Here is a 26389-nt window from a genome sequence, read left to right on the forward strand (position 1 = left end):
AGTTATTTAGGGTGAGAAGTCTCAGTCAACTACGCGTATCAGGGTGAATGTGATTGACTTCTTAATTCGAGATTTCACGCTCGGGGTATCAGTCTAGACGATGGTCGGAGTCGTCCTGGATTGGGAATGACGTTGTGAGACGCGCATCGTGGAAGGTCACTGCTGTGTCGCAAGATACCTTTGTACCTGTACTATGTACAAATTCATCCACAACTATCCCACAGAACTTAGGTCGCCAGCTGGCAAACGCTGATCTCTGCCATTAGTCAATTCTCCCCACCCTCGTCGCAACTCCACCACTCGAGATTTTGGCTAACATTTTCACTATCACCAGGGCTTCATCCTGAATTGATCTATCGTCATGTAAGGGAGACATCGACAAGATACCTTCCAAACAATTCTAATGATCCCAAACGGAGAAAATGATATATCCTAGGAAACGGAGGTTTGTATCTGTGATTTGTGAACATTAACACTCCATTCCGCGAACCACGGCATCCAAATTCAAACGTACCCCCTTCCTTGCTCGGGCAGCGACTACCCGTGCGCTTTTCTGATCCCAGTTTTCCCAACATGCTCGTGCTTTGAATTTGAATTCTGGCTCGCGGCCGCAACTCCTCGGAAACCCCACCTTTCAGGTGTGTCAGTCCTCTTGCACGTTGCCCGTTTGCGAGTTGCCTCTTCTCAGGATGCTGATACCAACGTACCCATCCCAGCCGGGCAAGAGGAAGCCGAAAGTGAAAAGGAAATCGGTCCTATCCAGAGTTACTTGCGTACATTTCGGAAGGGAAATGCTCAACTCTATTTTGTCAACGCGCAAGTACTCCCCAGGTCGCACTCGTTACTGCGAGGGGTTGAGAGGCGCCAGTGCACGACATCAATAGGAATGCCGAACTGACTGCATACATTTTCGTCACATCCTTCCACTGATTCGACGGACTGGCACCGAGCGAGAAAAAGCTATCCCGAGCTCTAAGTACGGCCTCCTGCATATTTAAGGTGTTACTTCCCAAGTTTTATGTCTAATTGTCCACTTCCTCGCATTCACGGGCAAGCCATGGGCGAGCAAACTGAAGGAGCGCACACTCTCTGAAACGAGATGTGATATATTGAGCCACACGGGACAGAGATAGGGCGAACTAGCCCTTCGGATTGACCATGTGGGAGCATGTCTTGTTTTTGGTTACACGAGCCTGGTGGTTCCAAGTAGCATAATTTGCTTCCACCACGCAGTGTGCCATCCACAGGCCATCAAAATGAAAGCCACTGCATATTGCACTTTGCATCAAGGCAAACCGGTCTTCGGTCTCTTTTGATGGTGCCTTCCACGATCTCGAACACAGTTCGGTCTGGGGACAAGATGGTGGCGGTAAAGAACATATTTGTCGGGGAGTTTGACTGCTACGATTTCTCGTGTTTTCCTGTGTAACCACGGCTTGGGCCGCTTTATTCAACGTAACATTTCTTTTCTTACTTATTTTTTGCGTTGTTTTTCCTTTCTTTTTTTGACGTTTTCACCGCAGATTGCCTCTGAGTCGTCTAGTCACAAGAAAACACTTTGTTAGCAAGGCAAACGCCTGCCCCTTGCCTCCTGTACCTCTGCGCTCTGGGGTATGACATCGGCTACCAAAAATGCCAAGATGGTGTAGACGCGGTCCATGTGACGCTGACACCTTCACCGTATCTCGGTGTCGGAGGGCTGCCTTTCATGCCGTGACCCGGCAGGGCGGTGATGTGTGGCGTCGTGCGAGACCGTTTTGTGCCACAGAGGTGCCGTATCCGACACAAACAAGGATTCTTCCCAGACTGCAGAGGCTCATTCTCGCTACTAAGTTTGTCGCGTCATGATGTCGGATTTTTGTTACTACACATCGAGATGGCGAGGGCTACTTTGATGGCTAAAGACTTGATACGCGGCATGTGTCTAATAATATTCTAACAGACCATGATCCGTCAAGGGCCTGCCAAAGACCCTTGCTTGGCCGATCCCGTCCCTACCGTGTTAGCGGTGTGCCTACAAACGGGATACCCAACTTTGTTTTCACTCTCCGTTGTTTGGGATATCAGAGTCTCCCGACGCCATCTCGTTGGTCCTCCGGTTGATTGGTCGTTATTAGCGGAAACATGCAGGGTCCATGCAAGGTCCGGCTCTGGGAGAGATGAGAAAAACCTTGATACGATGGTCATGGTTTGGTTGGTGGCTGTAGAATCCGCCTTCTCCATTACCCTCTTGCCGTGGTTGGAAAGGGTCGGATATCCGAGATTGTTGGCAACTGAGCTAAAGCTTGGCAAGTGAGTGTGGTGTGTAGTATGACTTATTTTTATTTTTATAATCAGCATATCTTCCATATAATGATTCTAGGAAGAGTCTAGTTTTCAAAAATACCAGTAACTCAGGGACACTTAAATCTGGTGCTTACCAGAACTGTTGAAGCGGATGGTTCTTATCGAAACAGTGTCTGAGGAGATCAAGAAGACAAGAAGAGGGTATATGCGTACACGATGGTCACTCCGTCTTGTCATGAAGAACATGCCCAAATGGTAAGGAGTGTCCGAGGTTGCGAACAACCTCCTCGCCATATCCACCGGTACCTGACTAACGATATTATAGCCAGAGGCACGAAAAGACACATCCATTCCATGCCCATTTCCATCTCCCCAGACCCATCGTTCAAAAGACAAGCGGAGGAGGAGGCGGAATAAGCTCAGCCGGCGAGCATCACAACCTACTGCTCCCAAATCAGCACCATCCAAAGAACGAGCAAAACTATCGTCGTCGAAAGAACCGATCTCGCCGCAGAATAGCGATCTGCAAAGTCTATCGCCGGAGTCTAGACTCGAGACGAATTCCAACGAAGGGCATCCGGATCATGAGCCCATCTGTCATGATGAAAATGATACTACATCCCGTCCTGGTCTATCCGAGGAATCTTTGCAGGTTGCTGCGGACTGTCCCGACCTGGATGTTCTATCTTGCTCCCTCTGCCCAATCTCGTGGTTAGCACCTCCACTGGGTCGATCCATGCCCCCCGAGCCCAAGCTATGTGCAGGTTGCGCAGCTGCCCAAGTGCTTGTGGGTCTTCACCAAACGTACTACAGCCCTTTAACGGAGCAGATGCCTTGGGGTGGAGAGAGCACGGCATCAGATTTCTCTCCGTTATACCAAAGCCAGCCACCAACATTATCATACTTCCCCACGTCACTTTCACCTTTAGATGCTATGCAATATACCCCCACTCTCGAAAGTGGATTTCCTCGGGTGCCTCAGGACGCCAGCGAAGCCTTGCCTTCTGCATGGCTTGATCAAAGTGGGAGATGGCGCCGTGCCCACCGAGAAAATCTGCACTTCTACCCTCTTCTTCCCGTCTGCGCTTTCTCTGATCAATGGATGTACGAGGGCATTGGGCCGACCCATGACACGGCCGATACATCGGATGTCCATCGATCCGAGGGGCACTCGCACGGGGCAAGATCACAAACTTCTCTTGAGATTGGAATTCGGTAAAAGGATTTTGGGAGCCGCCGCGAACCGAGCTACTTGCCGAAAAGTAGCACAGGGGTAGAGAGAGGTATATTCTTGCAGCGACTTGGAAGATCTCTAGAGCCTGGTCTTGGGACACGAATGAGGGTGTCCTTGCAGGCTGCAGGGCAGCAGCGGGGGACCAATGATGGCAAAGCAACTTGAATCAATGATCACCGAAAAAATCATCTCGTTGCAAGGGAACCATGGCTTTGGCGGGGTTTGATTGGTCCTACGAAGTACTGGCTGTTCGCGGACTGTTCGCGGACTGTTCGCGAACCACTCAAATCCATGTCTTGCCTGGAATGTCCCGCCGAAGTAAGCAGTCTTTTACAAAGTAGATTACGGTGCATGTTTATGGTACTAACGCCAATTGATATTCTCAAGTATGAAGATAAACGGCCCGCCTTATATTTCAGCGGGAACAACAAAAAAATGCTGGATGTCGTCAAGACATCAATTGTATGGTGGTAAGGGAGCTGGTATTTGTGTTGACGAATTAACCCAACGGGCTTCTTTTGGGGCTTCGTTGCAGTTGCCAACAGGAACAGATTAAAAGAAGCCAATTAAAACGGATCAATACTTCGTAGATTTTGCAGAGTCCTTAAGTGCTATTAAAGAATAATATTCTTCGCCAGCTGCCACCAACGGTTGTACAGTATGAAGTGGGATTCAAGGATTGAGGCGCTGTCGTCGTCCGGCAAGTCCCTCACACAGGCACAATTCATTCCTTGGCCATGACATGTGGGAAAGAATCGAAGACTTGAGCATCACGATAACTGACGACCAAAGAGCCGTCAAATCTCAAAAGGGAATGCCAAAACAAATAGTATTTTGTCTCTAAGGGGGGGGCATTACGCCGATTTCATTGCCATTTGAGAAATGCCAGTCCACATTTCCGGACCTAACCTCGGACTCCCATGCAAAAACACACAAGAGAAGTACGGAAACCGTTCCACGTCACACAAAAAGACATTTGGATTCCCTCAAGTTACCAAACATGCAGGAGAGAGAGAGATTCCCAGGGGAGAGTTTTTTTCTCGGGGGGGAAAAAAGTATGATTTCTCGTTAAAAAAACCTGCCATCCTCGGGGTTTGTTTTTAATAACAACTCCCCCAGTAAAAACAATAACACACGCCCTTTGACCCACGAAACCATTTTGTACTTTTGCCGAACCTTGTTTAAATCGTCGTCTCGTAGGGTACGGGGGTAATCGTCTCGAGAGGGAAGTCCTTGAGGGAGAGGGTGTGCGCCTCCCTGGGCATGGCGGGCTGCCTCTTGAGGAGAGCGGGCTTGCCCTGTGCCTTGGCCTGCTTTCGGAGCTCCTCGTTCTCCTTGACTCGGCGGAGGAAACCCTCTCGGGATCGCGAGGGCTGGACGTGCTCGATGCGGACGTTGATTCGCTTCTCGAGGTATCGGTGCTTGACCTTCTTGTAGATGATGATGCCGACGGCGGACTTGGCGACATTGTAGATGACGCCGGTCTTACCGTGGTAGACCTTGAAGGGAAGACTAAAAGTTGGGCGAGTTAGTGGAAAGGGAGCTGGTAAAATACGGTCGTCTCTCGTTCAGATTGTGTTGGGCGCGTGTCGATTCATGCCATCATATTCCCCCGCTCAGACTCTTCTGAAGGTTCCAGTCTTCGGGCAATCGAATCGTCGCGGAATTTCCGGGGAAAAGAGGATTTATCAACTAGGAATCGCGGGTTTTTCTTACCCCTTGTGGACGGCACCGTTGGCCTTGATGTCGACGATATCGCCAACCCTGTAAAACCACCTCGGTCAGCACACAAATTGACTCAGAATAGCCAAGTTTCTTTTTGGGTCCTCTTTTTCACGGAATTTCGAACGTACTTGTATTGCCTCAGGTAAGTGGTGAGGGGGATCTGACCCTTCCTTCGGAAGTCCCTCGAGAAGGCATGCTGCAGAGAGAGAAAAGAAACCGCATCAGCATTTTCACGTCCCAACCATCATCGATAAAACCACCTCCATTTCGCAGATAAATTCGAGGAGAGATGAACATACGCGAGTACCAGAGCGAAGACCACGAGCGTTACCCATTTTTGCTGTTGATTCGGGTTCCTATCGAGGGAAGGGGGGGCGGTGGGATTGTTGGGTGAGAAATTGGTCGATAATTGAAAATCAATCCTTGGTCGATGTGCGAGGTCGTTGGAATATTTTCTCCCAAATCCAAAGAGAGAGTGAGGTACGTACCCACTGCAATGCTCCAATTGTGACTTTGAGAGGGGCGAACAATTAGGGCAACTTAGAATTTGAAGCCCTGGATTACATAATATTCTGTTGGCGAAATACCATTGGATACTGGTCGAGGAATCTCTCTGCGCCTGCCGAATCAAAAATGGACCCCACAGCGAACGGGATTTCACACATCTTTGGTTATTTTCTGGATTTTCGAAGTCAGTCCTTGCAACTTCACTTCCACACTCTTTTTTTCCTCAACCTCACCGACAACACCAAAGGAATCGTGAGACGCCAAAATGCCTCCGTAAGTAATCGAGAACAATCAAAAGAAGGACTTGATGAAGTCAATTGCAGAATTATAATAAACAAGAAAGAGACTCGCTAACATTTGAATTCTCTCCAGCCGATCCTACTCCAAGACCTCTCGTGTCCCTCGCAGGCCCTTCGAGGCTGCTCGATTGTTAGTAACATCACCGGCCACTGAAACATGAGCTTGTTCTCTGTTCAAGTCGTAGTGATCTTCGGAATACTGACAATGGAGGATATCTGTACAGGGACTCTGAGTTGAAGCTCGTCGGTGAATATGGTCTCCGCAACAAGCGTGAGGTCTGGCGAGTTCAGTTGACTCTGTCCAAGATTCGACGTGCTGCCCGGTAAGAAGAATTCCTTTCCGTCATTTCACGACTCTTGAACGCAATTTTCCACATGGGCAATGCGGGAAACCAAAAGAGGAGGGATTCCATTTCGCTAACACTTTTACTTCCTATTACAGTCAGCTTCTTACTCTCGACGAGAAAGACCCCAAGCGTCTATTCGAAGGAAATGCCCTCATTCGCCGTCTCGTCCGCGTCGGTGTCCTGGACGAGTCCCGCATGAAGCTCGATTACGTCCTTGCCCTCAAGGTCGAGGATTTCTTGGAGCGCCGCCTCCAGACCTGTGTCTACAAGCTTGGCCTCGCCAAGTCCATCCACCACGCCCGTGTCCTCATCCGCCAGCGCCACATCCGCGTCGGCAAGCAGATCGTCAACGTCCCTTCCTTCATCGTCCGTCTCGACTCCCAGAAGCACATTGACTTCGCCATCACCTCGCCCTTCGGCGGTGGCCGATTCGGCCGTGTCCGCAGGAAGAAGGCCAAGGCCGCTGAGGGCGGTGATGATGATGAAGAGGAGGATGAGGAGTAAATGCATAGCTCCCATCTTAGTAGAGGAAGGGTGCTGGTGAATATCATGTTGGCACCTCTCATTAGAGGAAGGAAAAAAAAAAGAGGGTTTACGGAATCCGGTCACGGTCGTTTTGGGACCTCGCTTCATTCATTGTGTGGGGCGTTAGACAGGAAAAATGGATTTGTTTGCATCCTCAGTTTTATGTTCTATACCTGAAATTCACGATGATGTCCATGTGAAATTACAAAAAAAGAACGAGAAATGAAACTCGGTGTGGAGCAGCTTCGTGAAACTCATCATTGTCTAGTGTGTGATGTATGCGTGGGTATAAACTTTTTCTTGTATAATGTAGTGTAACAACTTGAAGGCTGCCCCTCATTGTAATAATTCATCCTTCCCTAATAATTTGGCCATGGGATCTTCCACCGCCGTCCTCTTCTTCCTGTACTCGTCAAGCTCTTGCTCTGTGACGCCATCACCCATTTGCACAGCAGTGCGTTTCCTCGACTTCCTTTCCTTGCGCTCCGACTCTGGCGTCGTCTCTTTCGGCTTCTGTTCTTCACCTTCACCATCAGGCTCTCCATTTTCGGTGAGGAGCCCCGCGCCTGTACGCTGCCTCTCTGCCGCTTCCCATGCCTGTATCCCAGCCTCGCCAGTACAGTATGAATTTTTCACAAATGAGCGACAACAAGCGTAACCCCATCTGAAATCGTGCCACCAGCTGCCCCAGACCGAGGTATGGTTTCCATGGTACACATCCTCGGGATATTTCGACTTGGCTGCAGCCTTGGGTGCGCCCTTGATCGCGCCACTCTCGTCATATTCAACAAAAGTTTCCGACTCGGTGACAGCTACGGCCCGCAGAGCCTCGGCGGTAGCACCAGCACCAGCTTTTTCATTTTCGTTCTCGTCGCCACCGTACTTTTCCCGTAGAGCCTTCATCTTTTCCGCGCGCAGCTTCTCGGCGACCTCCTGCTCTTTCCGTCGATGGAAGGCTCCAGCCGTGGGGTTAGCCTGCAAGTGCATTCTCGTATCGCCAGACGCCTCCTGTGCCTCCCAAGCGTACCGTTGCGCTTTTTCAAACTCTGCTGCTTCTCCTGACGCCTTCATGAAGCCTTCCTCGGCGAAGACCGTCGCGGCCTTGTCGTCTTCTACCTCACCGGCGTTGACGAGCGCGCGGGTCTTGGGATTGTACGTTGCCGAGTTGAGATCCAGGTTAAGCAGGTACTTGGCCGTATCCTCTCGTATCCTGAGCTGCCTTGTAGCCGTGCTCTGATGCTTAGTGGGGTCGAGTTCCTCAGCATACGTATCGCCTTGATCACCCTTCTGCTTCGCCTCCTGCGCTTTCCTCCGCAGCTCGTCCATCTCATTGTATTCCTCCACCACGGCCCTATAGTCCCTCGGATCGAAACCGTTCCATCGATCCCTCTTCGCGTCCCACCCCAGGTTGAGGTCCTGCACCACCTCGTCCGCCTCGATGTCCTTGCCCGTCCATTTCGCGCCTTTCGCCCGCGGTCGGCTGAGGCAATCCTTCGCCTTGTGCGTCATCGCGCCACAGTTCTCGCAGGCGCCCTTGCGATATTTGGTCGAGGCTTTGCCTGCGCGTCGGCCGCGCGTGTACCATTGGGATTCTTCGGCTGTTTCTTTTTTGTGGAGACGTTGATGCTCTAGGTAGTCGGTGGCGTCGGTTTCTTCGCCTGCGTAGAAGGGGCGTTTGCTGATGAAGGATGGGATGTAGATGTTTTGCTGCTTGGAGCCGGGGCCTGCTGCTGCTGCCGCCGCTGCTGCCGCCTTGGGATCTGGTCTGCGGGGGGGCATCTCGTTGATCTTGTGGGGGTGTTTTTTTTTTTTCGGTAAGGGCGTCACCTGTCTTGAGGTATGGGTTTCGGTCGAGGTTTCGAGGGTGTGAAAGTCGAGATGATGGTGGGTGGGATAATAAGTTTCGCCTCTTTTCAAATGCGACTTAGCGAATTGCCAAATTGAGCAGTGGTTGTTCCAACAGTGAACAAAGGTCAGTTACAGCAGTTTGATGACATAAGTGTGTTTAGTCACCACATGTTTAGTCACTAGTAATTTGAGCCTCGCCCCAGCCACGATTCAGGTCTCGTTGTGGCTGGCCATGATTTATTGAGCTGTGTACACAGGTACTTCGTAGATGATAGCCATTGCCACCAAATTACCGCACTGTCTGCACAGGTAGAACCACAGTTTGTGCTGGTCGTTGTGATCCAGTCACTCACGGATCCTTTCCAACAGAGCATGCCAGATGCCTCATCCGCCGCCAATCGACCACCTGGGTCCTCCCAAGGACCTCAATTACACCAGACAGCGAATTTTGGTTGTCTGAGATCGTCGAGCAACATCTCAGGGGAGTGGGAAAGACTCATCCCCAACCAAGAAGACAACATTCAACCACCACATAACAAACAATCCGAGTCTGCAGGCGCTGGGCAGCCTCGATCTCAGCCCCTTTCCCACGTAGAAAAGAAGTAACTGCTGAAAACGAATTTCACTTTGAAGCGATTGGAGAATGCTTCCTTTCCCCGATTCCACTGAAACGATGAGGCTGGTTAGCACTTTCCCAATAGCCAGACTGACAAGTTGGCGAGATGCACATACCGATCATCAACACCCAAGAGACACCCACGAAGTAGATGGCAGCCAGAGATAGGTCGCATTATCTATAATCCATGTGTGTATATATATCCCTGTCGGGTGTGGTGGTTTAATCCGTCACCAACGAGTCCCTGCTGCTGCCGATGTGCCTGGACGCGTCGAAGTCAAATGGAAGAGGGGCGCATCGCGCAGTGCATCTTTCACCAGTTTTTTTTTTTAGGGGGGGGGGGGGGGGGGGGGGGGGTTGGCGGGGTTGAGTGCCTTGCCCAGGCCACGTCTCGAACAAGTACTCCAGTGGGGGAGAGCAGCCGGACGTCGGCGTTGATCAATGATTAATGATGCGATAACAGTTTCTCGCTCATCGTTTAAGTGTATAGCAGCCTCGAATCACTCCTGGCCTGAGGTTCGAAATGAGGAGAAGGCGGCGCCGCGGGGAACAGTCCGGCTGCCCGTTAACATAACGTTGGCCCACCGTTTTAAGGCGAACACAAGGCGATCCTATCCTGAGGGCTGTGGAAATGAATGCAGTGGTCTGCCTCCGCGAAATATATATATCTCCATGGACTTCCGGTCGATGCTTTCCACCTTGAGACTTCAATTCAAGCCAATATTCGACTTCTTTTTTTCTTTCCGCTTTCTTTCTTTCGTTTTGGACTTGAGGGTCAGTACCGCTCCTCCAACGAATCTTAGAAGAAACGAAATCGAGTCGAGCCGAGCTAACTCGTAACAGTGAAACGAAACCAGGGACATCTTCACAAGAAACGAATTTGAACAACCCCATTCCACTTTCTGGGAGAATTCCCCTCGCCCTATGAAAAACGAAAAAAAGACGTCCAAACGGCGATTTCCGCCTACGTATATTTTAGGATTCGCCTCCAGTTTTGCCTCCTTGACTTTTTTTTGCCCCGCTGATTGAAGGCGAGCCTCCCGGTGTTTACAGCGGGCTAGATTCTAGAGAACTAGGTGTGTGCCAGTGATTCCTCGTTTCTGGAGGCCACCCCTATTTTTTTCCTCGGTGGCAGTTCACATATTCCATTTTTGAAGACCGAGTTTAAGAAGGGGCTGGTCAGGCTTGTCAAGCCTTGCCTTTTTTCGCAAGGGCCCTCATTCTTGTCATTTTTATTATTTTTTTTTTTTTTCTCGTTCTTTCTTCCCAAGGCTGCAGCCTGGACTTCTTCATGGTTCTACTTATAAAATATTAGACAATGTACGCTCATACACTCATCTTTAGGTCAATTCTACCACTGCGCGCTTCCAACGCAAAAAAGCAAAAGCAGACGGGACTTAAGTTCAGCCGCAGCCGCAAAAACCCATCTGCAAGCTGAAGGGGGCAAATAAACAAAAGAGGCATAGAAGCGTGAAACTGAAAACGTTACCACCCTCACAGACGGTATGCGTGTAGACCCACTCCCGACTCCCAAGTCCCTCCCGGAGGAGGTCGGGGGAATAGAGAAGCAGCTCATCACGCGTGCCGTTACATTCGACCAGCTGGTGAGCGAGATCCGCGGAATCTATGCTGCACTTGTGAAGGCAGAGGACGTCTGTATTAAAGAAGTCTCCGACTCGGATCGGGAGGGCGTAACCTTTACGGATGATAGATGGAAGTCGCTCGTGAAGCTACACGAAGTTACGCTCTACGAATTCTGCGACTTTTTCTTCGCAACCAACCATCCCGTCGCGGCGGCATCAGACCAGTTAAAGAATGTGGTTACTAAATATTCTATGCCAGCCCGTCTTTGGCGTCATGCCATCTATCGGCTGCTCGATCTCATGCGCCGGAACCTTCCCGGCTCGCAGCCCCATATGCTCCGGTTCGTGTCACTCGCCTTTAATATGATCACCGTGCTCTATGAGAACTCCAAGGATCTTTGCGACGTCTGGGCTGAGTGCCTCGGAGACCTCGCACGGTTTAGGATGGCCGTTGAATCGGAATCCGCCGAGGAAAGAAGCCTCTGGATCGAGGTCAGCAGATATTGGTACCAGCGCAGCATAGATCTCACCCCTGGCATCGGTCAGAGATATCATCATATCGCCATCCTTTCGAGGCCCGGGCTCTTGGGACAACTCTTGTTTTTCACCAAGAGTTTCTGCACCAAGACTCCGTTCGCGACTGCGAAGGAGACTATTATGACGCTCTTTACGCAGGTGGCCCAGGGGAAGACAGAAGGGTCTCTTGCTGTGGAGATAGCCCTTGTGAAGACGTATAGTGCCTTGATTCAAGATGGAAGCGATGGAGAGTTTGAATCGAGTCTTGGGGAATTCCTCAAGGAACTTGAGAGAAGCATTGGGCCCGTAACCGATGAGAATAAACAGTTCAGGTAAACAAATCCCGCCTTCTCTTTCCTTCTCTTTCTCTCTCTCTCTCTCTCTCATTCTCGTTTTACTTCTTCCTGAGGCATAAGAGAAACCTGCCAAAAAAGCCCAAAGTTCGCCAGTCTTTCTTGAATTTCATTTCACTAACAGGATCCAGTTACCGCTTGGCCATAATCAACGTCCACGGCCTCCTCAACTTCTGCTCTCCGCAAAACCCCCTAACGTCTGCTCTCGTAACCATCCCCTCACCTCCAGGCACCCCCAGCCTTCCCATCGAAAGGTCCCTCGAAGCGCACAACCGCGCCTCCGCTCGTGCAGTAAGGCTTACAACCAGCTGCCTAAACACAATACTCCGCCACGGGGCCGCGGCCACGTCCGCCACGTCACCCTACCTACACGTTCTGCTCGCCTTCTTGGCGAGCGCGGCCCAACACCCAAATAGCGGCGGTCTCCCGATGACGCAGCTCTACTCGCAGCTCAACCGGGATTTGCTAACTGGCACTCTCAGCGTCATGCGCGGCAGGCTGCTGTCGACGAATGAGGGGTACGCCAAGGTCGTGGCCAGTAATACGTTGCCCCGCGTCGAGCTACGGGAGAAGGTGAGCTGCGACATGAAACCTTTGCCTGAGGACTATTTTATTAGGGGCAGTGTTTGGGAGGACTTGTATTTCCCGGCCACGTGGTTCGACAATGATTCGAGGGACTACGATGAGAGGGTTAGTGTAGAAGGGGAATGGATGGATTTGCAGAGGGAGATTCGATGCGTTTGGCTCGGGGGAAGACTTATTCAAAAGATAGGTTGGTGACGGTGGAAGATCTCAAACAATATATTCTGCCATTTTCTACGTAATTTTTGGGGTTTTGTTTTCTTTTTGTTTTCGTGATTTCTGTTATTTTTATTTATTTTTTCTTTTCTCTTCTTTTTGTTCTTTGGTTCTTGTCACCTTAAAATGCATTCCTTTTCTTTTTTTTCGTGATCTTGGTTTTTGAAGCATTCGTTTCCCGACATGGGCGGATTCGGAGAAGTTGCTGTCTCCGGCTGGCCCTGGCAAGGTAATTATTTCCAAGGGGAGAGACAGACCGCTGCGAGTTGTTTATTTTCTTCTCTCCTTACTTCTCTCCTCTCCCTTCTTTGTTCTTTTCTACATCTCATTGTTGGGAATTCTTTTCGGTCCTCTTTTTCTCATAAGTTTTGAGCTATTTTCATGCATCACGGCGGGGGCAAAGACGTCAACATCCCCAGTCTCATTCTCACGAAGCCACCATTCTTTCACGGCCTCGTATAGTCCCCAACTCCAATTCTATATCCCTCAAGATTGTGTAATACACGAAAAACTATCCTCTTTCTCGGCTAGACTTAAAAAAGACAGAAAATAATAGTAATAATAATTCAAACCAGACTTGGTGGCAGCCACTTCCTTCCCTGCCGCTCTTCGTGCGTCCCAATGCCACCCCAGGACCGGGAGCCCTCCAATCACCACTTCGCTTATCAGCCTTGCAGGCGCCCTCTAATCTATCAATTGCTTCATGATCTGCGCCAACCCACCCATTCGACTCTTTCGGCTTTCCTCTTCTGAGAATATTGCATGCCGAGGGGTGGGTGTTGGTTCAATTCCCCCCTCCCGGACATAAAAGGGTCTGGGGTTTGAGTTGTGGAACACAGACAACCCTTGAGCGAGGGGAGGGTGGTCTATAAACTCGATATGTGATTTCCGAGGAGATGTGGGATAGTTGAGGGTCAAGTTGAGAACTTTGAGAACTCGGACCTACTGTTTATGGCGGGCTGCAGAATGGGCCGGCCAAGATCTATAGAGTTGAATCTGAGACCAGGCTATTCTCTATATGGGTCTGCTATAGTCATCAACCCTTTTGTCAAGTCTACGTTCATTGCTTTAGTCTAACTTGTATATTAATCATGTTTCCTATCCTCGCCGCTTCCTTTTCCATGGGTATATACATCGACGTGTTTTCCGCTCCATCCGTGTGCGCCGTCTAAAAGTCATGTATCGTCATATCATCTCGATCGTTTCCACCTATTTCTCATGTCACATTCACCATCTCAAACAATTTTAACATCTCTTGGTCATGGACGTTCAAGTCTCCAGACCTTAGAGTCGTGAACAGGATTAAACGGGGTGTTGAGGCTTCGAGGGGGGAGGTTGGTTATCTCAACATCGTCTTGTTTGAATTGAGACGTCATTCGTGGCCGGAGTCCTTGACGATAATCAAGTTAGCAACCTTCCAAGATCGATACGGAGAAGAAAGCCAATAAGATTAAGACGTTGGAAACTTACTGTTTCAATTCTCAAGGCGGCCCAGGGACTGAAGTCCGCCTTCTCCGCTCCGTTCTGAAGTCCCCACTTTCCGGAACAAATGGTCCCAATTGAAACCATCTTTCCTCCTCCCTGGCTCAAAGTTCTCGACGGACCTCAACTTATTAACGATGATCCGCAGTAGAGCAAAAACCTCCACTATTTTGGCACGACGACTCGGTCCGCGATGAATAATGTGTGTGCTCCATAGTGGGTATGCCTACCATGACGATGTTGGCACGCATTGCCGAGGCGTTGCCGATTGGCTTTAACCAAAACCACGTCGGCCGGGCCTGTTCAGGCCACGGCAGGGCTGTGAACTTGGTGTAAAAAGGTCCAATCCACCCAAGCCGGCAACGAGAAGGAAACTTGGAAGGGGGGAGGGGAGGGACCAGTAACGGAGAAAGAAAAGGTGGATATTACACATTTCCATCCGCAGACCCATTCCCTACCTTCTTCGCCCCATCTTCGAAGCCCTTCAAATCCGACGTCGACCGATCCTTTCCAAAAAGAACAATGACGTCCCTCCCTTCCAAATCCACCAACGTCCCATCCGAAATCCTCGCCGAACTGGGCGTCGAAATAACACTCTCGCCGCCAATCGTCGACGCCACTGACCCCCTCTGATTCCTTGTCAGTGTCCCATTCGTCGTCGTCGTCCCATGGTTCATCGCCGCCTGGCCGACGATCCTCTTAAACACCCACGGCGCAGCAACCATGACGACGCTATCGAGCCAACCGAGAACGCACTGCGCCAGCGCGTGGTTCTCGAGGTGCTCACGCCCGCGCGTCCAGTATACGACGTTGACGATGAGGATGGCAAGGGACGTGAAGGTGCTGACGATGGCGTAGATGGACCATGCTGCCATGAGGTACATGTGCGCTTTGGATTGGCGCATGTGGAAGGCTAGGTAGGTCGCGATGGAGGCGAACATGGCCCGCGAGATGAGGGGGGCGTCGTAGTAGAGACCGAAGCCTTGGGAGAGTTGCCAGAGGCCGAAGCCGGCGAAGATGATTTGGAGGGCTGTGGCGAGGCGATAGCACCGTTTGGGGTTGGAGTCGATGGGTGCATCGGTGAGGACGGAGACGATGTAGTGCTAGGGGCGGTGTGAGGTTAGCTTTGTTTTGGTCTTCTTACATACCACCAATAACGTGGTGTAAGTCGAGGGCATTGGAAGCCTTACCTCGACGACGACGACATGCGCCACGGAAACAGCATCCAATATGGTAACTCCAACATCCGACTCCTTAACGGCACAAAATATAATTAAAGTAAAAGCGAGAACAACAAACATGGAAAGTGTCACTCTCCATGGCCAGTTCGCCGATGGCTTCCCGGGCCTTTTCGTCCGGTTCGTCCACTCGGTAATGGCAAGGTGTGCGGCGTGTATGACAGCAGTGCCGACAGCAGCGGCGACTGCACTGTGAAAGTGCGCTTTGTAAGAATGAGAGGTCATCCTGTCATTACCCAATAGGGAACGGTGGGGAGGAGGAGGGCTTTCAGTTGTGGCGGTGATGGCCTGACTCAAGAAGGCCCTGTACTCCGTAGTGTTGGTAACTTAACGATCTTGGGTATCCACCACAGCGAGATCACAAAACTTACAAGCCTAGGGCTAAGCCACAAGAAGCCTCGTGTGCAGGGGTGTGTGTGTGGTTTGATGAGCGATCTGCGGGATCAAGAGATCGAAATCCGGGGGACGAGGAACCACAGGGGGTAAGGGGACATCGGACACGATATATACGGTGGCACCCCCTCAGAATGGCATGAGGTGGGTTCGGGAACTACTCAGTACTCGAGAGGAGACGAGATCAAATGGCTCGATTGCTATTGGGGGCAGTAAGCTGTCGATAGCCGACTTCTGCCAAAAGCAACTCTTAATGAGGGGGTTGTGTTGCTATATACACTCGTTGTGCCTGTTAGGAAGAAGATGATATGTTCTATCATGAAGACCTAAGAGATAATGAGGGACAGTGAGGGGGAAAAAGGCAATGAATGTCTGAATACTAAGGCAGGTTGGGTCGTCAAGCTGCTTGTTTAAAACAGAATAGAAAAAAAAAATTTAGATAGAAAAAGAAAGGGGAAGTAAGCGAATCAAGAAAATCCTAGAGGGAAAAAATGAAAGTTCGGTTCGATGGTCTCGAGATGTAGTGGTACGAAGAAGCAAGTGCGTCGATATCGCCAGACAGGAACCAGCCAATAACGACCCATCCAATTACCAGATTTCATCCCTAGTGGGAAAGAAACGAGCTGGAGGCGTACTATGTGTGCAAGTATGGGATTATTTCTTTGGGGATTCCCGTCACCTGGGCACGTCCAGCAAATCGGAACTTGAACGGGCTCGATGGATGGCGTCGAGCGGAAGCAGCAGCCCTGAGGCGTCTTTCATGTAGGTACAGAACAAAATGGAAACACATCACACGGCATAATCTGTTGCGCCATTCGGTTTCGGGGCTCTCGGGGGTCAGGGGTAAGAAGGTGATGTTGGCATCCGCTGATAGTCCTGGATGGCGAGAGCTTGGTGCTTGTCTTGTATGACCGCGGGAGCTATCGGACGCCATGGCAGGGTCCTTGTCCAATGCTGGGTAAGGGCATGCACTACCTTGCATCCCGAACCTGGTGTCCAGCTGTTCCCTGCAGCTGGAAACTGGGTTGTAGCCTCAACTGATCCTTGCTCTCCGCAACTTGCGAGAACTGCCGTCGGATCATTGAGGGGAAGGAACAGGGATGGTGGGAGTGAACCAGAGACCGCAAGCATATCAATTATCAATTGGATCCATCCGAGTCTCGTAGGACTCTGAGTATCGCCAATGCCGCTAGTTTGGCTTTCCAATGGCACCGCACCAAAAAGAAAATAAGCCAAAATAAAGGAAAATAAAATAAAAAGAAAAAAATATTAGAAGAAGAAAGTACATAAAAAAAAAGTTCAAAAGGCCACATCAATGTCCCACTAGGGTCTTGGACGATGAATTAGAAATTGCTTTTTCGGACCCGACAACGAGGCGGGGAGATAAAGACTGGAACATATTCAAGATCGAGCACTAAAAAGACCCTGGTTGTTTGAGAAGATTGAATGCCACACACGCTTTCTCTCTGCCCTGTTAGTCTTAGATCTCGCTTTTCCACAAACTCGATGACACTAGCTGCTCTCTTGTTGCTTTTGCTGATTGTCTTCGCTGTCAGAAACAACTGTTCACTTCATCAAGACGAAAGAGTCAAAACATGCAGAAATGCGGAGCCCATCCAACCACTCCGGGGGAAGAAAAATTCAACATTAAATCCAGAAAATGGCCTCTAACACGAGACACCAAGGCACATGAAGTGCACACAAACAATAGTAGGGATGAAACTGGTCCTGAATCCACAATGCTGGGTCGGTGAAGACGTGGCCTCAGGGGTTCTGACTGCACTGCAACCCAGCTCGGCAAGACGAATATGTTACCGCCGGAGCGGAAATGGAGGCATTAGCGGAAGAACGAGTCGACTGATCAATGGCGAACTCTGTCGTGCCACCTGCGCGAGCGACACGATAACCCTACGGAAGGATTCTCGCCTGGCCCACAGTCGCATCCGAGGTCTGAGCAGGCTTTCCTTTTGTGCGTAATTTCAAGTTTCCCAGTCCCAGAAGGGAAAATGGAAGTTCAAAAAAGAGAGACAGAAATGAAAAAGAAAATAATAAAAAAATAAATTAAAACAGCCCCAGAGAGGAGGCGGGGGAGTAAAACAAGGCAATGGCAATTGCCCACACCTGTGCGCCTCCCGGGTCCAGGGCGTAAAACGTCCCGCCCAGCAGGGCAAGGGCTGAACTAAAGAAGATCTGCCAGCGGTTCCCGCCACATTGATCGCGCAGACAGCACCCTAGAGTGTTGAATGCCGAACTCATCGGGAGCGCTGAAGCCTCGACGCTAGGGTTGACGCTCCACACTTTGCATACGATTCGGAGCCTCACTATTCATCACTATTCCGTATTTACCTACTATTGACGACATATTGAAGCGGCGCCGACCTGTTCTTTAGCCACAATATGACAATTTGTTAGAACCTAATAGAGTAAACGAGTTGCAGAACGGGAACTGAGACACTGGGAGGCTGACAGCTGGCTGATGCTGAGGCTTTTCAAACGGCTCAATGTTGACGTCAGAGAACTTCTGCGGCTCTCGCCAAGTGCTTCCGGCCCGAAAATACCGTGGAACTGGCCGAGCAATGTGTTGAATTTTTTTGCCCTCGTATAAACCGCCACGATAGATCGGCGGACGAAAAAGCGAGGTCCTGGTCTTTTCACAGTGAAGTGCCAAGAGATCAAATCCTGAAGTTTTTTTCCCCGCAGTTTTCGTCAGGCCCCATAATACCTCAGACCACATTTACCCCGAGAGTTGAAAATTGAGGAGCCCTGTCAATTTCCCCTCGATACAGCTCGATCAAGTCGCTTTCATTCCGCTTTGCTGGGATTATGTGGTTTTCACCAAGAGGTCAGGTGCCGCACACACTTTTCGATATAATCTAAACTTAGTAGTAGCGAAGGATTTGGATGAATTGGAAATCCATGAGTCTGGAGAAAGGCAACGCAGATCCGCCTCAAGCCGAGCGTCGAGCTTATGGTTGCTGCTGACGACCCCTGTTATTTGGGAATGCCGAATGATACGTGACTTCTGGTCAAGAACATCCATGCCTGAAGCTGATTGGAGGGAGGAACACTGCCCCAAACCGCCTTTTGTTCGCCTCGCTTCAGCTGGACCAACAACGTCCAGTCGCAGTTGGCAAAGGCCTCGCCTCGCAAACTCGTAAAAACGCCTCCGCCCGCGATGACTCAACGACTTAGAAGATTGGCGACAAACGCGATCCCAGCACACTTTTGTGATCGCCTCAAGTAGCAAATGAAAGAAAGATGAGGGTATGGTGATGTCAGACAAAGCCAATCATGATGGAATGAGGTTCTCTTGTTTCAAAAGACGTGGTGGGTCGCGTCTATACGACGGTCTAATGGCCGATGGTGATGTGAAATAGGACTAAATTCGACGTCGATGACGCCGACGTAGATTCTCCAGGGCGTTATCTGTGTCTTGCCTCGTCGCGTAGGCAGGGAATCGGTCGCCATGTAAATGGCACCGTAGTAGGTGATGAGCACCTTGACATTTGCCCGGTTTGCCCGGCCGTTGTGTTTCCGGCATCAAATCTTGAAGCACAAGGCGGTTGACTTCGTACTTAAGTAGCGTGATGAACTCTTCTTGGTTATCCTTACAGTAGTTAATGCCACAGACTCTGCCAACTCTCCACACTCGAGAACTAAAGCCAAAAAAAAGAGACGAGATAAAATAAACCAGATTCACCCACCATAATTTGAAGTACGTCATGATCCTTGTAAATGATGGTCTCCGGGGCGCACACCAATAGCATGGTCTCCTTGCTAACCAGCCGCATGTGTAGATTTTGACAAACCCGCATACTGAAAGTTATCGATCCTGTGAGCGTCATAATGGAGACATCTCATACCCACAGCAATGGCTACGGCCGCTTTGCCGTCACCGTACACCAGACCTCTCAAGCGGCTAACGAGGGTGAAAAACTGAGAACGTTTGAAGACTTCAACCGGCAAAAGAGGAAAAGGGAGAAGGCCGCCCTGCATGCTCAACAAGAGGATAAGGAATGGAAAAGACGGAGTGGAAAGTAATGTTTAGCCCCGAAATGAGCGTTCCTACGGCGGAAAGTTTGGGCATATCGCCTCCTTTACCCGCTTCTGGATGAAGGTTCCGTGAGTATGAGACGCGTGGTAGCCATTAATATGCGGGTGAACAACAATGGAGAGAAAGCCCAATAGCCGCGAAACTCAGGCTGTCAATCTGTATAATAGTATAGAATAGGAAATCGTTCTGGGAAAGCGAGGGCTTCCTCGCCGATAAAAGATCACGCCCCGGCAAGAGTATCATCGTGAATTTAGCTAAGTTGAGGAGCACCCGCTGTCATTTTGGCGGCTAACTGCTCTAAAGTTTGAGTACGTCGACCACAAGATCGGAGGTTCCATTGTTCCACCGTCTCCACGCGACGGCCCCGGGATCTTAATCCCCGGAGCTACCCCATGCATACTGATACTCGCATATTGTGCTGCAGCAACGGACCCCGGTGCCCAACCGGCTGCATCCGACTGCCTTGGAGTGTCATCATTTGTATGAAGAAGTAGCACGACACTACGTCTCGACGGTTCATGAAGCTGCACAGAAATGAGACGGAAGACCTGGTTGCACACTTGCCCTCGCAGGTCCAAATTGTACTGGGGCTAGTGCTCAGGACCCCAGGCAGGAATCCAAGGGGACGCTGGAGAAGCGGTAGCTCTCTAGGCATCATTGACCACATAATCGGCGATGTCGACTGCTAACTTGGGCTAAATCCGATGCCTCGAACAGAATAAGGCCCCCCCCCCCCCTTTTTTTTTTCTCTGTCGTGGACTTCTCGGAGAAAATGCGGGTGTTGGCGGATGAACGCTGGGCAGAGTTGTACCTGTATGAGATTAATAAGCCAGTGATTTGCGAGCTGCTCACAACTTAAGCGGTAGCTCTCTAGGCATCATTGACCACTCGGCTATATTTGATACAATTTTCGGTTTAGTCCAATGACTCTAACCTCATCAGTGGTTTTGCCAAGACAGTCGCAGACAGCTGGTGGTTTTAAGCCGCTTCGCAGGACAAGGCAAGGCCGGGGTATCCGGGTCAGAGTGGCTCCCCCGCCAATTCCACGACAGAGAAAAAAAAAATAAAATAAAAAAAATCTTTAAAACCCCCAAAAAAAAAAAAAAAAAATAAAATAAAAAAAAAAAATGAAGAGATTAACGCCGAAGCAGAGTCCCGTTTCGTAGGTTAACGGCTAAGCGAGGGAGCTATGAAGCACTAGGGCTTGATGAACAGGGATCTTGGCCCCAACACCAAACGGTGAGGCGGCGGGACGCGGTTTGCCCCAGAGACGTTCATGGAGTGATAGCACGATGAGCAAAGCCGACTTGCCTGGCTTGAACTGATGACCATTGGTGTGTTGATGTCAGGTTCCTGATATTGATTGATTCGGGCAGATCAAGTGGAACATCAAGAGTCAAATGCAACTAACTGCACAAGTTTGTCCTAATAGTGTCGTATTCATCAAAAGTATCAAAAAGCACAAGTGAAGGTGCACAAGTGAAGCCGTCCATGGATCTGATTCGATCGGACCTTCCTCGAACACAAGGAGGCATTGGGACGTACCAGATCGAATCAATCCAGCAGGAGCACCTTCTAGATTCCAGACTCTCCCGTTATAGTGGGCAGTATCAACCCATCAACAGTTGGTACATAATTACAACAGTCAATAACCTAACCTACTGAGGCAACGAAACTCTGATCAGTCAAGGGCAGCCTGAAGTCAGTAATATTAAATTAATTGATTTGACAACCGGGGTTGAACCAACGTGGACAGGATGTATTAGTTTGCACGAGGTCTCAGGGTTAGTTGATCCTGTGGTTGGCCTGCCGCAGCCAAGATAACTAACCCCCACCTACGAAATAATCGACGATATTGAGGAACTCAATGAAACGGCACATCTAGAGCAGAAGTGTGGAGTAACTTCGTGCCTGCAGACACCACATGCTCAAGTCAAGTAAGTGCTACTTCCTTCGTATGTATTCCGTACTCCATATTCCGTGCACGAGGTTTCCTGGTCCGGATGTCTGCATTTTTTTTCTTCATAAACTCGGCAGGTGCGAGGGACCCACCCGTTACCGGGTTCCCGGAGTGGACCCGGCATGTGAAGGAACCGGTTGGGTCCTTCCCAAAATAATCTCGGCCTCCGGAAAATGTTTATTGCGGAACTGGTACCTGTTCAAATTTGTTTTGGTATCTTGGTACCGAGGTACACAGGTACATATAAGGGAGAAATGACAATCCAATCTCCATTGGAAGGGATCATCATTGACCACGCCGCCACAAACACCCCCCACAAACATCGACAACATCAATACGGACTTGTGTCCTTGTACGCCAAATTATACTATACACAGCTATTAAAGATGTGCGCCTTCACTCATCAATTGGTGAGGAGGACCCTTGATTAATTCGCATTTGAAGGGTCCACCATGGCACCCACAGACACACACGCACCACCAACCAGGGTTACCACTACCGCACTGAGACACCGGAACGTTAGCTCCGCGGACAGCCTATTGCCCCTTGCGAAGCTGAAGCTGCACCCGTTAGCCTTGCGGTTTATGGTCGAAGACAGGGGTGTTGCAGCACCACCTGGAGAAGCCCTGCCTCCAGAGCCCCTTTGTATAAGGAGAAAAGGAAAACAAGACCTTTTTCTGGGCAACTGGGCATGCGCAATGATGCTGAGATTGGCCCGAGCCAAGAGCAGTGCATAGTAAGGAGATCATACATCGTTGATGGCAAATGTGTGAACTACACCACACGCTATTTCACAACAATGAGCCTTAGACCCCATATGAAGTGAGACGAGCTCTCTAGCAATATGCCAGCGCGCCACGGTTTCTGTCAGATATGACGGGTTCAGAAGGAAAAAAAGCCAGGACGGTGGCCATTAAAATACTAAATTATACTTTCCTGTCTCAGAGAATAACAACATATGTCTTTGAACCATTTCGGTAATAGTCCGAGTAATTGCCCGACAACACCTGCGAGTGATGTAGGTGATTCTTAGACGTCATACGTCTGGTTCATAGGCCGGTGCACCCATAAACATCTAGAGGCTATCATCAGCTATCAGCCATCCACCTGCTTTCCACGACTCAGACAATGGCCAATTTTGATCTCTAGGCGAGGATCGTAGATCTGTTTGTTAATTTCCCAGGCCCCTCATCCCGGAGTCCCGGGCCCGCAGCCATCATGCATCTGCATTACCGAGACCCCGATCCAACTTGTGCAACTTTTCGGAGACTACTTGGTCCTCGCATCACAGGAGCAGCCCTACCGGCAGTTGGATCTTGCAAGTCTCACGGCAGAGCCAGGCGAGCCATGGAAGCAACCTGGTGGTAGGAATGGTGGATTAACCCCCCCTTCTTTCCCCCCGCCCCCCAAAAATCTAACCCCTGGCCCCGGACCAGGGATGAGAGACTGCATGCCAAGTATCACGAACATGAAGAATCAAAACCTAAGGCGGGTCTGTTATCCATCGCCTTCCCTAGTGGCGGTTACTCCCCTTCGAATCGACGTAGCGCATTCAGCCTCAACGCTCTATTGACAGAGGCTTCCTGTCAAGTGGCTGGCTCTCCGGAGTATTTGACCGAACCCGTCATCATCTCAGCATTACCTGATACGGCTTAACCATTCGCTGTTGGTGGCCTCGCCTACCCTCCCGATCCCCAGGAGATCTCCCCAACCAGGGCTAGAATACTCATGATGGGTCACTTTCTTAGACTCGCTTCCAGACGAATTAGTGGGACCGCCGGGGGTGGGAATCCATAGCAGCAGCACCCAGATGCACGCCATCCCTCGCGCCTCGTCTAAGAGGATGTCTCGACGTGTAGACTGATATATAACGTCATGCAATCTGCCACTACTCGGCGATCACTCGCATAGACCAGAAGTTCTGGTTTACCTTGGCGACGCAGATTCTCACTCAAGACACACTCTCCATTCTTTCCATAAAGGCCTTTTCTCCACTCTGTCACTTCCCGTCTCCGCTTTCCCAGACTTCTTCGATTAATACCCCATCCCCATTGCGATTGCAAATCTTAACCCGGCATCTGGTGGAGAGTTGACCTAAGGTCCTTTGATCAAGCCCTTCAAAATCATTACCAAGTCATGGCTCCGCGACGATCAGCTCTCTATTCCCTCCTCAATGAGGGGTCTTCCGAACACGACATGATGTCCGAGTCCGACATCAATAGCGGGAACACGAGCGACGTTCCTATCTCAACGCCCCCTTCTCGCAGCAATTCTCGGGTCCCTTCGAACAGTCCAAGCGGACTACGGACCCCAGCGTCCTATCCACATGCCGGTCCGTTGACCCAAGTTTTCGTCTACTTCTTCTAATCTCAACACGTAAATAACGGGATATCCATGTTTCTGTAACTGACATGAATAGCCGCAGATCATATGGAAGCTTCACCTCACATCGCCGACTACGGTGGCGCAGCACATCCGCATGCGTCATACGCGTCCACCCACCAAATCTCTTACTCATCACCTGTACCTAGACTTCCCGGCGCTCCAGGCGCCTACCATCACGGAATGCATCCAGGAGGCCTACCACCAATTTCCGGCCTGCAAGGTCCCATGGTGACGGGCGACGTCGTCACGGCGCCCCACATGGCGTCCCTCAACAAGCCCGTAGAGGACATGTTCCTCGTGCGGATCGACACTTACACGGCATCCAAGGAAGCCGGAGACAAACGACAGAAAAACGCCGATGCGTCGGCACGCTACAGACGCCGGAAAGCCGACCAGGCCGCGGAGGAAAAGTCCAAGATGGCGCAGCTCCAGGAGGAGAACCGATATCTCGGCGGCCGCGTGATCGAGCTGACGCGGCAACGAGAATTTTACCGATCGGAGAGGCAGGCGCTAAGGGAGCTGATGCTTACGGTGCCTGAGCTGAAGGAGGTTGCAAAGAATAGGCCAGCCACTCCCCTGCCGCCTTATGATGAGCAATAAGAAACCTGCCCGATGTGATTTTTTTTTTTTTACGGTTCGGTTTCCGGCTTTTACAACTATTCTATCCAGATTTCCGCAGATTAGCTGGTTTGGATTCATATCACTGTTGTTTATATGTACTATATATTCTACGGAGTCTTTTCGATGGCGGAATTAATACACGGGGTAGCTCAGATGTTGGCTCTTGCTTCCCGCCACTCATGGAACGGAAGCGAGACTGATATGAGCTCTCTTCGGGATGGGGAGTTAACGGTCTAGAAAGTACAGGAAAGAAGGTATCCTGGGGATTCGGGTTTTACGATAGGTTGGTTCTACAGAGCGAAGAATTGCATGTCTATGTCTTGATGTCCATGGCACTGTTGCCATTCACCTCCATCTCCTCCCTGACTTCCAAGAAAAAGGAATTAGGGAATTCATTGTTCGATTCCCATCGGGGATGCTCGAGTTCGCTGCTTCCAACACTTACATTCCCTGAGGTCTCACAGAATTCAGGCCTCACTTCCCTCGGGCACCAAGCTGTCACAACTAAAGCCTTCACATTCGCCTCGGGCTTACCCAATCACGAATCCGGTTCTTCAATTCTTCTCTTTGAGGAAAGACAGAACATTAATATTCGATAGTATTCGCCTCCCCCGTAATACTTGGCTACCACCTCGCTCCCAAAAACAGAAAATACTTGACACCACAAGGAGCTGAGGTGGAGATCCAGACCCAAGTCGCTCCAACTTTTCGGGTTTTAAACGAAACCTGAAAGTGAAAGTGAAAGTGAAAAAGAAAATTGAGGCGTTATTAGTTTCCATGATTCATGCATTGTCAACTATTAGTCTAATTCTCCATTTATGAATGAATTGGGCGTGCATGAACATTCTCGGGTTGCGTGTTTTGACATCGGATGCGGGCTTTGTGTTTTCGCTTCACTTTCGGGCGTATTGTATAATATAGACAGGGGACGTCCATATCTCGGAATGAGCACACGGGAGTTGGCTCGGGATCTATGATGTGTTGTTAACTTCTTCCGTTGGCGACCTCCTCTCGTGTGATTTCGGTGAGTGAGAAGATCGCCTCGTCCATGCTTGACAAGGTATATCCTAGACTGTTACTCCACAACACGCCCCCACACAAGAAACGGTGTCCTCTTTCGTAACAGTGCTTGGGCGTGTAAATCTCCGCCTTGGGGTTTCTTCTGTGCCGAAAGTCCAAGGGATTTTACATGGGGCTTGCGTTTCCGGTGACGTGGAAGGGATGTGAAGGAAAACCGGTGTGCCTTCGCAGGTCTCTCCACCCCAGAAGTTCGATCGTGGCGCGGAAAAGAGGAAATTTGCAGTGGAGAAGCCTAGGCGGTGAAGGGTGTAAGCAAGAGTGATAGGCTAGAGCAAGGGTAGTTTTTCGATATGTATCATGATCTGGCCGTGCGTGCACGCCTTGACCAAGAATCGCGTCCCAAGAAATGGAAAGGGGTAGCTCCGCCGCAAACGAAGGAGGATCGAATGTGTCTTCGTGGGGACAGCGTCGTAATATCGGCAAGGCGGAACCCAGAGGCGTTCGGTACTGAGTAAACTAGAAGAATCCTAAGCCAGGACCGTGGACGGCTTGACGTTGCTCCTGCGCGAACCGAGCTGCCGTTCTCCTCAAGCGAAAGT

General features: G+C 50.3%; 5 protein-coding genes and 1 pseudogene across 5 annotated transcripts; 3 read left to right on the forward strand and 3 right to left on the reverse strand.

Annotated features, from left to right (window-relative positions):
• Positions 1–4701: 4701 nt before the first annotated feature.
• Positions 4702–5580, reverse strand: SAPIO_CDS5233 (uncharacterized protein; the record flags this gene model as incomplete). Its single annotated transcript, XM_016787600.1, has 4 exons — positions 4702–5032; positions 5237–5284; positions 5374–5441; positions 5545–5580. 4 exons carry the CDS (start codon positions 5578–5580, stop codon positions 4702–4704), a joined length of 483 nt encoding a protein of 160 aa, XP_016642615.1.
• Positions 5581–6017: 437 nt separating this feature from the next.
• Positions 6018–6902, forward strand: SAPIO_CDS5234 (uncharacterized protein; the record flags this gene model as incomplete). The annotated part of the gene is made up of 4 exons (XM_016787601.1): positions 6018–6025; positions 6125–6181; positions 6276–6374; positions 6494–6902. The coding sequence occupies 4 exons, from the start codon at positions 6018–6020 to the stop codon at positions 6900–6902; spliced, it is 573 nt and encodes a 190-aa protein (XP_016642616.1).
• A 357-nt stretch (positions 6903–7259) lies between these two features.
• Positions 7260–8702, reverse strand: SAPIO_CDS5235 (annotated as a pseudogene; the record flags this gene model as incomplete).
• A 2190-nt stretch (positions 8703–10892) lies between these two features.
• On the forward strand, positions 10893–12619 carry SAPIO_CDS5236 (uncharacterized protein; the record flags this gene model as incomplete). The annotated part of the gene is made up of 2 exons (XM_016787602.1): positions 10893–11818; positions 11971–12619. The coding sequence occupies 2 exons, from the start codon at positions 10893–10895 to the stop codon at positions 12617–12619; spliced, it is 1575 nt and encodes a 524-aa protein (XP_016642617.1).
• A 1925-nt stretch (positions 12620–14544) lies between these two features.
• SAPIO_CDS5237 (uncharacterized protein) lies at positions 14545–15582 on the reverse strand (the record flags this gene model as incomplete). The annotated part of the gene is made up of 2 exons (XM_016787603.1): positions 14545–15222; positions 15310–15582. 2 exons carry the CDS (start codon positions 15580–15582, stop codon positions 14545–14547), a joined length of 951 nt encoding a protein of 316 aa, XP_016642618.1.
• An 8318-nt stretch (positions 15583–23900) lies between these two features.
• On the forward strand, positions 23901–24749 carry SAPIO_CDS5238 (uncharacterized protein; the record flags this gene model as incomplete). Its single annotated transcript, XM_016787604.1, has 2 exons — positions 23901–24096; positions 24184–24749. The coding sequence occupies 2 exons, from the start codon at positions 23901–23903 to the stop codon at positions 24747–24749; spliced, it is 762 nt and encodes a 253-aa protein (XP_016642619.1).
• Between the last annotated feature and the right edge of the window lie 1640 nt (positions 24750–26389).

This window comes from Scedosporium apiospermum (genome assembly GCF_000732125.1).
Source record: "Scedosporium apiospermum strain IHEM 14462 chromosome Unknown SEQ_SAPIO_0098, whole genome shotgun sequence".
Lineage (NCBI taxonomy): Eukaryota > Fungi > Ascomycota > Sordariomycetes > Microascales > Microascaceae > Scedosporium > Scedosporium apiospermum.